Source organism: Apaloderma vittatum, unplaced genomic scaffold (assembly GCF_000703405.1).
Source record: "Apaloderma vittatum isolate BGI_N311 unplaced genomic scaffold, ASM70340v1 scaffold38742, whole genome shotgun sequence".
NCBI lineage: Eukaryota > Metazoa > Chordata > Aves > Trogoniformes > Trogonidae > Apaloderma > Apaloderma vittatum.
This window is the reverse complement of record NW_009706127.1, coordinates 797-13,957: the sequence shown is the minus strand read 5'-3', so window position 1 is coordinate 13,957 and position 13,161 is coordinate 797. Positions and strand designations below refer to the sequence as shown.

The window sequence follows — 13,161 nt, the reverse complement described above, 5'->3', positions numbered from 1 at the left end:
CTTTCCCTAAATCTTGGCTTTGTATAACCCATTCCAGAAGGTTGTTTAAATATTACACTGATTTCCACCTACTATGTCTACCAGGAGGTTCGGGATATGGCATGTACGCTTCTCCAGACTTTCTACTTCTCCTAACACTACGACAAAGACAGGTATGTTAGTCCCACACACCATTGTCATGTACATGACACTTCTCATTAGTGCAGGAGAGAAATGTAGCAGTTCTTCCCTAGTTCAAACACTGCAAGTAATTACGTTATCTAAAAGAACCTCTAGACAGCAGCTGACAAGTCCTGTTCCCCCCTGCCACATAGTTTTCTCTACAATTGGAGCAGAAGACTCAAAGTTTGCAAAAGAATTCTTTACTCACAATACCTTTCAGAACTTTGAAATAGATTTAAAATGAGAGTTACCTCACAGATGTTCTTCTGAAACTCCAGTGCCTTACTGTTCTCAGGATTCGGGATCTCTGGATAAAATGTTTCTTTAATCCTTTAAATGGGGAAGAAAAAAACTTTTAGAAGTTACCAAGCCCTGAAACAGATTATGAATACACAGAAGGACTCGGGACATTTCCCTTTAATTCAGAATACTGAAGACATCTGGCACAAACATTTAGTGTTACACTTTCACTGAGTATTTAATGGAAAAAACAGCAAATCTTTTTTTTTTTTTTTCTTTTTAAACTAGGGAACTTGATACGCCACGTTTTCAAAAAGCTGAAGATGGGATGCCTACCTGAGTGTTTGCGGATGGCTCACAAATTATAGTATATCGCCAACCTCTTTCTATTTGGAAACTATTTATAAATGGTACACGCTCTGGGACAGACTCCTGCAAAACCTTTTTGCATTCCTCACTCTAACCTCTCTCCAACTCATATCCTAACCTCCTACAATGTGTTTTTGCCACCCACCTTTAAATAAAGCCCATCACATTTTTGGGTAATTGGCAAAAAAAGAAAAAAGAACAACTAAAATGAAGGAAAACTCCAGCACTGAAGCAAACACATCCAGAAAAAGATCAGAACTGAACGCAAGCATTTACCATTCCCTCTTTCGGTAGCAGAAGATGCTGGCCACCACTCCAAGCAGCACAACCACTGCAACGGGGATGAGAATTGCAATGATTAACCCTACAGCTGGGGGACAAAAAATGAAAAGACAATAAATATATATCCAAAATTACCAGCAAGGTTATGCCCTCTCTAACATTGCCACTGATTAGAGACCGTTTCATCAAACTTGGCCAATAGTGGTCTGCAGTGACTTATACCACAGACCTCTCTGCTGGAAGGGCAAAGTCCACCAATAAACAGCTGATCCAGGGATAACTACAGGAGTCAGCAGATATTTCTCTCAGATTGCTTAATTGCGAAAGGCTTCATGTGCAACACAAGACTGACTGCCACTGTAATTCTGTTCTCAGCTAGCACTGGAATTGCACTTTCAAGTTACTTGGGCTGGCCAAATCCCTGGTAATGGCTCTTACAGGCCAACAGCTCGTTGCATAAACTGCACAGCCCTTATGGTTTACAATGCTTTTAATCCCCAGTGTTCATCTCCGGTACATTCTCACTGCCTTCCTCCATTGATGTCAAGTGCCTCAAGTTTGATTTTTCATGTATTTTAGTTGCACCCCGGTGTTTAGTCTTTCATACGAAATTTTTTTTTTGACTCCCCAAAATCAATCCTTTTTTTTCCCTTTTTTTCTGAGTTTGTTTCTGTCTGTCAGGGGATCAATAAAACTGAATTCAAAGCAGAGAGGCATCTGTTTATAATTCTGAAACTGGTAAATATTTCCACAGTGTCTTTCTTCCCACCATGTATTACCAGATATTCATCATGGGAAATGGAACAAAAACAACTAACTGCTTGAGAAGACTCAGTTCAAACTCCACCATATTCAGCAGTAGTTGTGAACTTATTTTCCTTGCTTTCTTTACCATGGACTACAAGGTAGTTCTAATAGGAAAGGATCTTTTCCTCACCCTGAACTGTACCATTTTTTGTATTTAAAAATAGCCCACTAAATAAATTAAAAATTAAGACTGCATGTCCAAACTACCTAAGGGGACCAGAACAAAAACTACAAAAACAAGCTCATCTTTATAGACATTGTGCAGCCCCTGTGCTGAAGACCATTAATGAAAAGAGATATTCTACTTACAGTCCTCCTTCGTCACCACATAAAGACTGTTTGGAGGGCTCAACCCACCAGCAGTGTAGGCTTGTAGGTCCAGTTGGTAACTTGTTTTGCCTTGAAGATCAAGTATTTTCAAAGACTTCTTTGTCAAGTCAGTGATATTCTTAACTTTAAGTTCTGGATTCCCTATTTGTTTGGAAGCAGTAAGAAAAGGATAACTTTGTAAGAAAAGATTCACAAAGACAGCCTCAGCTTTAGCAAGACTTGCTTGAAGTAAGCACACAAACCCTAGGGAACAGTCTGTGTAAAGGAGAACTGAAATAAAAAAATCCTAGCAATGCTGCTTGCTTACACCCCACCAAACAGCACAGGAGTCTGTTGCTGCCACAGACTGGCTTGAGTTTCTTTCATTCCTTCTTGTCCTCTTATGTTAACACAAGAAAGGCTTTAGATCTGTACAGAGATGTCCTTACAAGACAGGTAGTGAAAGAATGTACCCGATTAAATATAGCTGTGTCACCTCCCCCATGTCTCATCTACGCAGGGTATCTGTACACAGGGCAGTGTGTCACATCGACACTTAATCACTGCATAGCTCTATGGCCCCAGTGAGCCAGAGTTTTCTCTGACTTTTGCCTTATATTAAAAAACAACTGCTAACCACACAAGGAGCTGATTATTTCAAATGCCTTTGTCATATATCAGTGGTCAATTATGCTAGTGAGTAATGCAACAGAATTATGACTGAAGCATATTTTTTAAAGTGAAATTAAGTTATTAAAAAATAAAAGCCTGAGCAAGGAAGTTGCAACCTACATATTTCATTTACCTGATTCCAAAAGCCTAGGCTTTAAAGCATCTTTTTCACCTTTTGCAAAGGAAAGTCGGTATCCCTCTAAAAAACCCTGGCAATCTTCAATAGGAATGTCTTCCCATTTTACCAATATAGAATCTGAAGAAGTTTCTTCTACAGTAAAATTCGGTGCACGCTTTGGAGCTGTAGGGAGAATAACAAAGGGAAAAGTCAGTAAGAAATCACCTTATCATTAAATGCTGAATTCATGTAAGTGTTCCATCAGTTTTATTTCAGGGCTAGCATTTTCAACGTTTTCCTGTATAGTTTTCCCTCACTGTCAAGAACATGTAAAAAAGTTAAGCAGGTGATACTACAAAAATAGAAGTACATTGGTCTCATTGCTATTAATTACTGCAGTATTATCTACTACGAGAAGATGAAAGAAATATCTCTCCTTGGGCAGCCTTCTTACACACTCACACATGTAAACATCCTCTTCCTGCAACAAACCCCCAAAGACTGCATAAACATCTAGAGCACACAAATTATTTAGCTTTTAAAGGATTTATCTCTGTGACTTCATAGCCTGTCTTCAAATTAAACAAACTTCACACTCTCACCATGGAAATCTATATCAGCTTCAAAAAACTACTCCTAGTAGGCTTCCCAAGTCCTTATTCCAACACCTGTACCCCACTGAAAGTGTTACAGCAGTGCTACACGTGCATCAGGACATCATCTGACATTTGGCATTGATGTACCAGTGCTGAACTAACATTTCAGAATGCATCTATTTTCGTCTTGATGGTTATCTGGTCAAAGGCAGATCTGATGGTTTAGAATTGATCTACGCTCTTGTCCAAAGTCCTCTCAGGTCCTAATATGTTTCCTCCGCACGTTTGATGCATTTTTAGTCCCCCAAAGTCTTTATCCTTTTACTTGAAAGTTTTTAACATTTTGAGAACACATATGAAAAAAAACCTTCTGGGAAAGTATTCAAGATTTTTAGAGAGATACAAATGGCTGAAATTTGAGTTTCTGGTATAATTGCCTTAACCTCACCTTCAACCTTTGCAATGAAATAAACGACAGCATTTCCAAAGGGCTCAGATTATGTCAGCAGCTCAGTTTTCCAAGCAAACTGCTTTAGCAGAAAGCACAGAAACTTCAAAGTGAAATGGGTGCTGTAGTTACAATACAATACAGTTATGACACCAAAGGGTAAAGCCATGTTCTGATACTGGGGAATAGAAAGCATATAGCTACAGGCTTGGGGAAGGGTGGCTGGAAGGCTGTACGGCGGAAAAGGAACTGGGTGTTCTAATTGACAGCCGGCTGAATATGAGCCAGCAGTGTGCCCAGGTGGCCAAGAAGGCCAACAGCATCCTGGCTTGTATTAGAAATTTTGTGACCAGCAGAAGAAGGGAGGTGATTGTCCCTCTGCACTCAGCACTGGTGAGGCTGCACCTTGAGTATTGTGTTCAGTTTTGGGCACCTCAGTATAGGAGAGATATCGAGGTGTTGGAGCGAGTGCAGAAGAGGGCAACAAAGCTGGTGAAGGGCCTGGAGAACAGACCTTATGAGGAGCGATTGAGGGAGCTGGGTCTGTTCAGTTTGACGAAGAGGAGGCTGAGAGGGGATATCATCATGCTCTGCAATTACTTGAAAGGACATTTTAGAGAGGTTGGTGCTGGTTTCTTCTCACAAGTAATTAAGGACAGAACCAGGGGGAATGGTTTCAAGTTGCAACAGGGCAAGTTTAGGCTGGACATTAGAAAGAAATTCTTCACGGAAGGAGTGGTCAGACACTGGAATAGACTGCCTGGGGAGGTGGTTGAGTCGCCATGCCTGGATGTGTTCAAGTGTCGCTTAGATGTGGTGTTGGGTGATATGGTTTAGGGGTGAACTTGTAGTGTAGGGTCAATGGTTGGACTCGATGATCCCAAGGGTCTTTTCCAACCTGAATTTTTCTATGATTCTAGGATTCTATGATTGATTCTATGATTCTATGATTCTATGATTCAGGCACTAATGCATCTCCATGCAAGAAAAGCTCAGCCCTGGATGAAACCACAGTTAGCCAGATGGGGTTGGAATGGGAGGAAATACAAGCACAATTCTCAAAGCTGCTTATCCTCTAGGATTTAATTCTGACCTAAGAAGTGCTTTCAAACAGAATTGTTGTGGACACTTCTTATATATCCTAAGCTGAACCAAATGTGCTCAGAAGTTCACTTTGACTTCACAAATCAATAAAAGTTGCCTTTTTTTGTGCAGAAGTGAATCTGCAGCTCAAATTATGCCTGTAGCTTCGGCTCTGAAGACCACTGTCTTCAAAGCAAACTTCTGCGGCATGCTGTGCCTCCACACAAGCTGGAGAACGCAGGGTTATTGCACGCTGAGAAGCGGCTGGGAAAAAGTATTATGATTATATACAGAAAACAAGCAGAAGTCAGTAGTACTGTATGGAGACCTAGCCTCAATCTTCTGCCAACACTGAGCTAAAAATAGACACAGTCTAAATTCACTTTGTAAAGATCCCGAATGATAAAGTGTACTTACGAAGCTCTTTCATATACCCAGTTACGTTTTTCAGTAACTGATAACCACTGGGTCTGCAGCCATATAGTGAAAAGTCGTATCTCACACCAGGTCTGAACAGAGCTGCAAGAGAAAACCACGGTAAGAATATTTCACTTATGAAGAGTGATGTGTTTAGCTTTCACATGAGGCAGACTTATATAAATATGTATTAAAAAATTACACAGTGTTAGGTATAAATAGCATCCCTACTTGTAATTCCTCTAAAAGCTGTGCCATCAATGTGGTTTAGAAGCAGTAAGCAAATCCAGCTTCTGGACAAGTTTTGGTTCTAAACAAACAGGGCTCAAAACAAGCTACTCAAATTGCATAAATTGCTCTTTCCATGGGGAAACAAAAACTGAAGTTACCAGAAACAATCCCTTTCCTTTCCTCCCACAGCAGTCATGTAGATCTTGCCTCCTCCTCAGAAATACAAATGCATTTTGAAATACTCAGGCTTACAGAAACAGTACAAAAGAAACCCAGAGGACTCTCAGAAGTGATAGTGAAGTACTTTAGCAACAAACTCCAAACGTGAACTGACTCTAAAAAACACAGACAGTCATCAAATTTCAACTTCACATGCCTTCGGTGGAAGCATAGGTGTTTGACACTACAACACATAAATATTTTACCAATTCATGAGACTTTCTCAACTCAGAAGTGTACGCTATTGTCAAGATTTTTTCTAAACAAGATGCCACTGTGAAACTCTACAGAAGTCAAGCAGGTTTTGCAGAAGTTCAGGTCCAGCCCGAGAGACTCTCTTGACAGGACTAAGCACAGAGGTGGATTTGCCAGACTGAGCCCAGCCCCAGCAGCCTGGTAACTCCTACATCGTGCTGCAAGAAACATCCCAAGGAAGAGCTCAGGAATAGAACAGTGCATTGTTGGACAGATATAGTATTGTCCGCTTAGCAAATGCAAGTTCCAGCCAGCACAAATGAAAACAACACAGTGTTGTAATTTTAGGCGGAAAACATATTGCCCCCGCTCCCAGGTCCCACTGCCCTCCAACTTTCCTGTGTACACAGCTCACATTGTTCTCTATGATGGAGACTTTATATACTAAACTCTTCTAAAAAGAAAATTGGGTTCTCTCTCTTCTCTTCTGCTCCAGCTAGTCCCTCCACAGCTGAGTTTCATTTCCCTGATCTGCCCACCAGCATCTAGAGACCTAGAATGTGCCCTGTTCCAGGAAATTTCAATTGCTGACAGCAAGCCAACACATGGAGGTCACACTTAAAAAAATCTGCCTCATGTAAAAACAACGGATTAGTCTTCCCCCATCCTGAGCAGTGCTGTTTATGTTTAGAATCCAAATAAAACCCCAAATTCTAGATTAACCATTATGCATTTAGGCTTGCATTAGGCTGAGTCGGGAAGTTGGGTGTAGCCAGAAGAGGTAATTTCAAAACAGTTAATAAACATAGGATAACAGTTAAGACTGATATTTGGATCTGGCAAGGCTCTGTACGGAATTAAAATAAACATAGTACCAAGAAGAGGTTCATTTATATACACAAACACACAGCAATGCAACAATCTTCCACCTCTAGCATTGGTGCTGCTCTCATTCCACTCACTGCTCAGGCTTTCAAACAGAAAAATTCATAAAAAAATTACTTCTGACTTACCAGACTTTATCACTGCATCTGTTGTATTTGAAGGAAATTTCTGCCAGTCCACACTACAGGGTTCAGACCCAGATGAATGACACCACTTTACTATGTAGCCGCAGGTCATGTTGGGGTAAGAATTCCAAGAAATATAAATTCCATTCCCCATTGCCATGGCCCGATCTGTTTTGACATTGTCTGCAACAAAGATGACACAAAAATCCATCAGAGAACAGACACCTATCTGTAGCCCAAGCTGGAAGAAAGCCTTCCAGCCAACAGCACAAAGGTTTTATAAACTGCAGTCATTTCTAAGAACGAGAGGCGCGCTCCTAGTACTGTGAAATTTGAAGCAGTGCACTCAGCTGTGCTTTCTAAAGTGCTGGAAACAAGACATAGCCTGCAGCAAATCCCTCAGCCAGCCTTAAGTATGATGACGAGAAGTGCTGCAGCTCAGGACTGGCTTAAAAAGCACTTTTTCAAGGTATGCATTTACAGCAGATGTCAGGTTCAAATCTGACTTGACACCAATTTGGCAGGAGCCTCCAGCTATAAATTCTTCCTGTCATTGCATCAAACAGTTTGCTTTGTGCCTCTTTGTAAGTGTCTTGCTGTCACTCGCCCAACCACAGAGAACCATTTTTCACTGAGAATCAACAGCAAAAGTCAAGTCCCTGGTGAACTTCATGGAAGCTCCAGTCTACTAAGGGTAAATTTTTTTTTTTTAAAAAAAAAGCTTTGCCTTTAGTTTATTTTTTTTTTCCTGACTCTCAAACATTTAGCTGCCCTTGAAGTGATCAGATCTGGGAATATCTTCTGATTCCTGCAGCTTCCCTGCATAGCTGTCCATCAGATGGGACCCTGCCGAGCTAAGGATGTTTTCCAAAGGCCACCACAACAGCTGTGGCCCCACGACAGATCTGCAAAAGCAATCTCAGGGTTTCAGTTTTTCCTTTTTCAGTGTTCTCATTTATGCTCCCTACTGAGTCTATTATTTCATGTTATTAAAGCCACAAACTATGGAAGGCTGAAGGGCAAGGGCAGTTTTTAAGAACCAGTGCTGTGAAAACTTCATTCTCACAGACGTGCTGTGAATGTGGAGGGACTGTCTATTTCTAAATAATCTTAACATACAGTTAAGTGCACCAAGCTTTTCTAGCTTGCTCATGACAAGACAGACACACATGATTAAAAACAGCAAATCAACTCCAGAAGTCTTTCAATACTTTCAATATTTTTCCCTACGCATCCCGTGAAACTACACTTCTACAACTCTTGAAGAGAGCATATTCCTAATTAGACTGCTTTAATTTTCCTATTTACAGGAAAGACTTTTTACTGACAGTGAAGACATACTCTCTAAAAAATGTTTAAACACACCACACTGAATTTTACTTCCTGAGCCAGATGACGAGAAATTCACCCAGGGCAGTACTGCTGATTTTGATGTATTTATAGCTGCAACCTAGTGGAGTAGAGATAACTACCAGAACTACAGTACTACTATGGCAGAGGAGCCTCTAATAGCCAGACTATATGCCATAACTATCTACATAGCATTCCTCAGAGACAAAGACAAATTAATTAAGGCCGGGTACCCTTTGTCTGTGTTTTCAGTTTTCACAAAACCTCAGCAGATCTCAAGCTTCAGAGCCACTGCTCTCTTACGGACATCAAGCGCACTTACAGACTGTATACAGGAAGCAGCCAGAAAAGATGTTTGGGGAGAAATGTCATCCAGTTCAGTGAATGAGTCACCTTTCATGACTCTCTGAGGCAGTGACTCAGATAATTCCTATACCAACTTGGGAGCAAGTCCTCAACAAGTACAAGTTGGGTAACACCAAAGGGAACCTCAGATATCCGAGAGAAAGCTATAAATGAATACAAAGCTCCAGCTGCCATCCGCTGTCCCACACCACAAACCTGTTAAAGAGACCTCCTCAGCTTCCAGACTCTTGTTCTTTCATTGCTGAAGGAGACCTACAAAAGCATTTTCATTCATTCAACTGCCCCATCCAATTACTTTACCCTCCAAGGAGCAGACTAATACTTCTAGGTATTTGTGACAAAAAACATTAAGAGCAATAGTTCCTGTGCATAGAAACAAACTAATTTTTTATCTCAGGCTCAGTCAAAACACATTTCTTCCTAAGAGAGATGGTCCTGTCTTATCAGAACTCGAGCTGCAAGACAGGCAACCGTGATGCCTGTTCTCTGGGTGGAGAAGGAAAAGCAGCACCACGTACGCTCCTGATAAGCAAGCAAAGAGGGGCCTCGCTGCGTAAATCTGTCCTCCCTGCAGAGCATCAGCCAGATCTGCAGCTAAAAGTTTAGGCTTTGGGAGATTACACTCTTCCTGACGGTCAGGGAAGCAGGGACTCTCAATAGCCACATACAATATTATCTTCTCCCCAAGATCAGTGTTGGGAGCTGAAAATCATTATCTGGCTCAGCTACTTCCCTTTACAAAAGCCCAGAGCAAGAGTGGCAGTGCTTTAATCGGGAAGCTTAAGTTCTACCTTCTTTTCAAGCACTGTCTCCTACCAGAAGCATGCCAACACTTTCCCAAATAGCCCAATTAATATTCTCCTGCAGAGCACACAGGCACTGAACTGACAATCCTTCCCTTAAAAAAACAGACAACACTCCCAAAGCTTTATTCTTATTCTCTTTAGCATGTAACATTTTTCAGTGTCTCAGATAGAACATGCATAAATAAAATGAGCTCCCTAAGCATCAGAGATCAACACTAATGCTCTGAAGGCTCATCCTTGTTCTTCCTGGGAGGTCTCCAGAAAAGTGCAAATAGCTGCAGAGACTGCAAACCATCACCCTTCTTTTATGCAGAGAGCACAATTAACTGGAGAAACACTATCCTAAAACTAAAGCAGCATTTTTTTTCTTTTCTCATCCAGTAGATTTGAGTGGGGAATTTAACCAGAAACTAAAACCAACCAACCAAATCACGTATCTATCTTATTTTTTCAATAAACTTGCCCAGGTTTTAAACTTGCCCAAGCTCTGAAGGTGTTTAGCTTTCTGGTGGGAGCACTCACCACTTGGAAGTTCCACACTCGTTATCCTCGAAGGAGGAGACGAGCCTGCATGGTTTTTGGCTACAACGCTAATTACACAGTCATTATTTCCAAGTTTTATCTCAGTACTGTTTGAGGGTTCAGTTACTTCTTTATGCTCCAGTGGTGTCTCTAGTAGGGAGCAGGACACTTCATGAGACACTATTTTTCCATTGGCTTCAGAAAGGGATAAAGGCTATAAACAGACAAAGAGTGCATTAAAATCAAAATGGAATAAAAGAAAAGAAAAAGAACACATAAGATAATATGATTTAATATCCTGATTTAGTCAAGTGTAACTTTGAGAATTAATGCTTGAGTTTGTACTTTTTAAATTTTCAGATGGGATGTATTAAAAATTTGATTCTTCATGTGAAATGCTTCTCAATGCAATGTTTAAATTGTAAAACTTTAACAGTTCTCCTTTTGGGAAAAGTATTTGTCTCAGTGGATAGTTCTATAAAAACTTAAGAAAAGTAGTCTGATTTATTGGCTATAAAGTTCACTTGTTTAAAAATCTAAGGAAGTAGTTTTTCAGAGAGTTATATACTTATTATTTTAAAACTTTAAGCATTCCATCTACCTTCCAGAAGATTTTCACACTTTTTCCAGAAGGACTTCTCTCTCTCCAGATATCTGGTCCTCTTGTAGGAGCTAAGGAAAAAAAAAAAAGTCTTTTTTTTTCTGAGTTGCAGAGACGATCATTTACCAACTATTAAAAAGTTAGTTTTTCAGATGATTGATTTTAAAATATATGGCTTCACATGTTCAACATTTTATTATCAAAGAAGTAAATAAACTTACGGGCTTCTGAAGTTGTGTGCTCCTCTATCCTGCTCCAGTCACTCCACCTCCAAAAGCTGTCAGCAGCCGAACAGCGCACCCTGAACTGGTATTTGGTATATGGTTGCAATGCATTCAGCTGAGCTGTGTAAGTTGAGGATCTTCCACCAGGCATGGAGACATTGTGCTGTTAAAAATTTACAGAAATTGACAAGATACATATATACTTTTTGTTCCTAGCTGCAAGTCAACACGTAAAAAGGTGGTATCTTCCCTGAAGACTACTGAGAGCATGAAAAAAGGCTGCAGTCAAGTGCTACAAATAAATTAATAAAACAGCAAAATATTTCCTATGCAGTTGCCCTAAACAAAGCAAAATTTTTCACAAGTCTGCCAAAGTGAAGTCATACATACTACGGAAGTTGAAATATGACAGCAGGTAGCACCTTTGAGATGTCAAGCACTGATGAGCCTTCAACAAGATGAGCCCCCCACACAGTAGCTGTTGCTTCCTGTCTATCCCATCCAGTCCCCCTCTCTCACACACGCAGCAAAACTGCTCACATGAGGCAGGCCAGGGTTTCACCTCTGGTATTCAGAACCTGCATCTCCACTGTGCATGTACATGTCAAACTGGGTGGACAGAGGCCTTTTTCCTAAGACATGCACGCAGAAGTGTGCTAAAAGTCTGTCTGAGCAAGAATTTTATCCCGTAGTCTTCTTCCTAGCCAGTCATTTTTCCTTCTTAAGTCAGCACCCAAGTCTTGCCCAGGTGATGTCTGTTCAGAGCTCTTATGAGAGGACTAGTCTCTCCTATTATTCTTAAAATGGTGTGAGTCTAGGGAGTACTTCAGTTTCATGATTACTTAAAGCCCAAGAACTTCTTACTGAATCTAATTATAACACATGTGCATCACAGCTGCCAAAAACTGGACTCCAAGTGACTTTAAGATGCAACTAATTGTGCATTTCTAAAGCCAAACGACAACTCGAAAAACATCAAAACAGCCAACAATCTCTCATACGGATGGAAAAGCTTCTGAAAACATCCTCAAAATGCCATGTAAAACCCCATAACAATTTCACAGCTACTTTTGTTTATTACAGAGAACTCTTGGAGGCTTTTTATTAAGCAACCAGAGACAACATAACAAGGCTGTAAAAGCTTGTACCAAGCTCTTTGCTGTGTTTCAAAATATGTGTAGCTGTGGCCTGCGATACAGGTGCAGTGACTCAAAACTGCTGTGGCAGCCTAAGACCATCTCCCACTGCCCCAAATGACTGACCTGGGACAGTTCAGAAGTGAGTGTGTGCCCTAGGCTTTGAGCACCATTGACTCTGCCTAGACAAAACTGTGCAAATCTACATGGTTTAGCAGTTTAAGCTAACTGAGATGGGGGCGAGTGACACTTGGGTGCTTGTTTCCACTGCTGACTGCTCCAAAAGCAGTAACTGTTGGGAATTGAGAAATGCTCCACGCAGACACAGACATCTGTGGGTGATGGTATCTCAGACCCTACACCAAAAGGCAACACACCTCATCTGTAAGAACGATAAGTACTTTCAAAGTATTTTTAAAATATTCTTATGGCATGTGCAAGAACTACTACCCTATTATTTTAAAGACAATGTATATAATGATTAGCTGCAGTCTTAGCTGCATCAGTTCTATGACTTGAGTGACTTTATTCAAGGCTATGCCCAACAGCTGTGCTCAACAGGCAACTAAACGCAGTAGGTAATAGAAAATTGCCAAAAATCAAACAAGCTTTGTACAAAGCAGCCTCTGAGGTTAATGGGCTGAAATTACAAATTCAGTCTCTGTGCACCAAGAGCTGACAATTCAGCATGTGCCTACCCAAGCTGGTCAGAGATACTCCACCTGAATGCACAAACAAAGAATTTGGGGGCAAATCTCAGGCCATCTGGACGTGCAGTTCTGCCATTAGGTTTCCCCCGTGACACAAATCACCTCACAGTGAGTTAGGTAGTATGGACGGCAAAGATATATTCCCACCATCTACACTCAGTATCCGATGCTGGTATCTAATTTAGTATCCTAAGCAACTCTGACAGTCAGTAGAGTCAATACGTGTCTCCAGTCAGTGATGCAGAGCACTAGTTGAGCAGCAGCTGCAAGACTGAATGCTGGAAAATC

At 40.8% G+C, this 13,161-nt stretch overlaps 1 protein-coding gene across 1 annotated transcript in view; it reads right to left on the bottom strand.

Annotated features, from left to right (window-relative positions):
- Positions 1–11,190, bottom strand: part of LIFR (leukemia inhibitory factor receptor alpha) — a gene marked incomplete at its 5' end in the record, with an annotated part of 12,840 nt that extends 1,650 nt beyond the window's left edge. The window contains 9 exons of the mRNA XM_009865651.1: positions 414–492; positions 1,048–1,141; positions 2,170–2,331; positions 2,975–3,142; positions 5,504–5,605; positions 7,162–7,341; positions 10,203–10,416; positions 10,804–10,874; positions 11,025–11,190. Coding sequence (XP_009863953.1) covers positions 414–492; positions 1,048–1,141; positions 2,170–2,331; positions 2,975–3,142; positions 5,504–5,605; positions 7,162–7,341; positions 10,203–10,416; positions 10,804–10,874; positions 11,025–11,190 — 1,236 coding nt within the window. The remainder of the gene's footprint in view (positions 1–413; positions 493–1,047; positions 1,142–2,169; positions 2,332–2,974; positions 3,143–5,503; positions 5,606–7,161; positions 7,342–10,202; positions 10,417–10,803; positions 10,875–11,024) is intronic.
- Between the last annotated feature and the right edge of the window lie 1,971 nt (positions 11,191–13,161).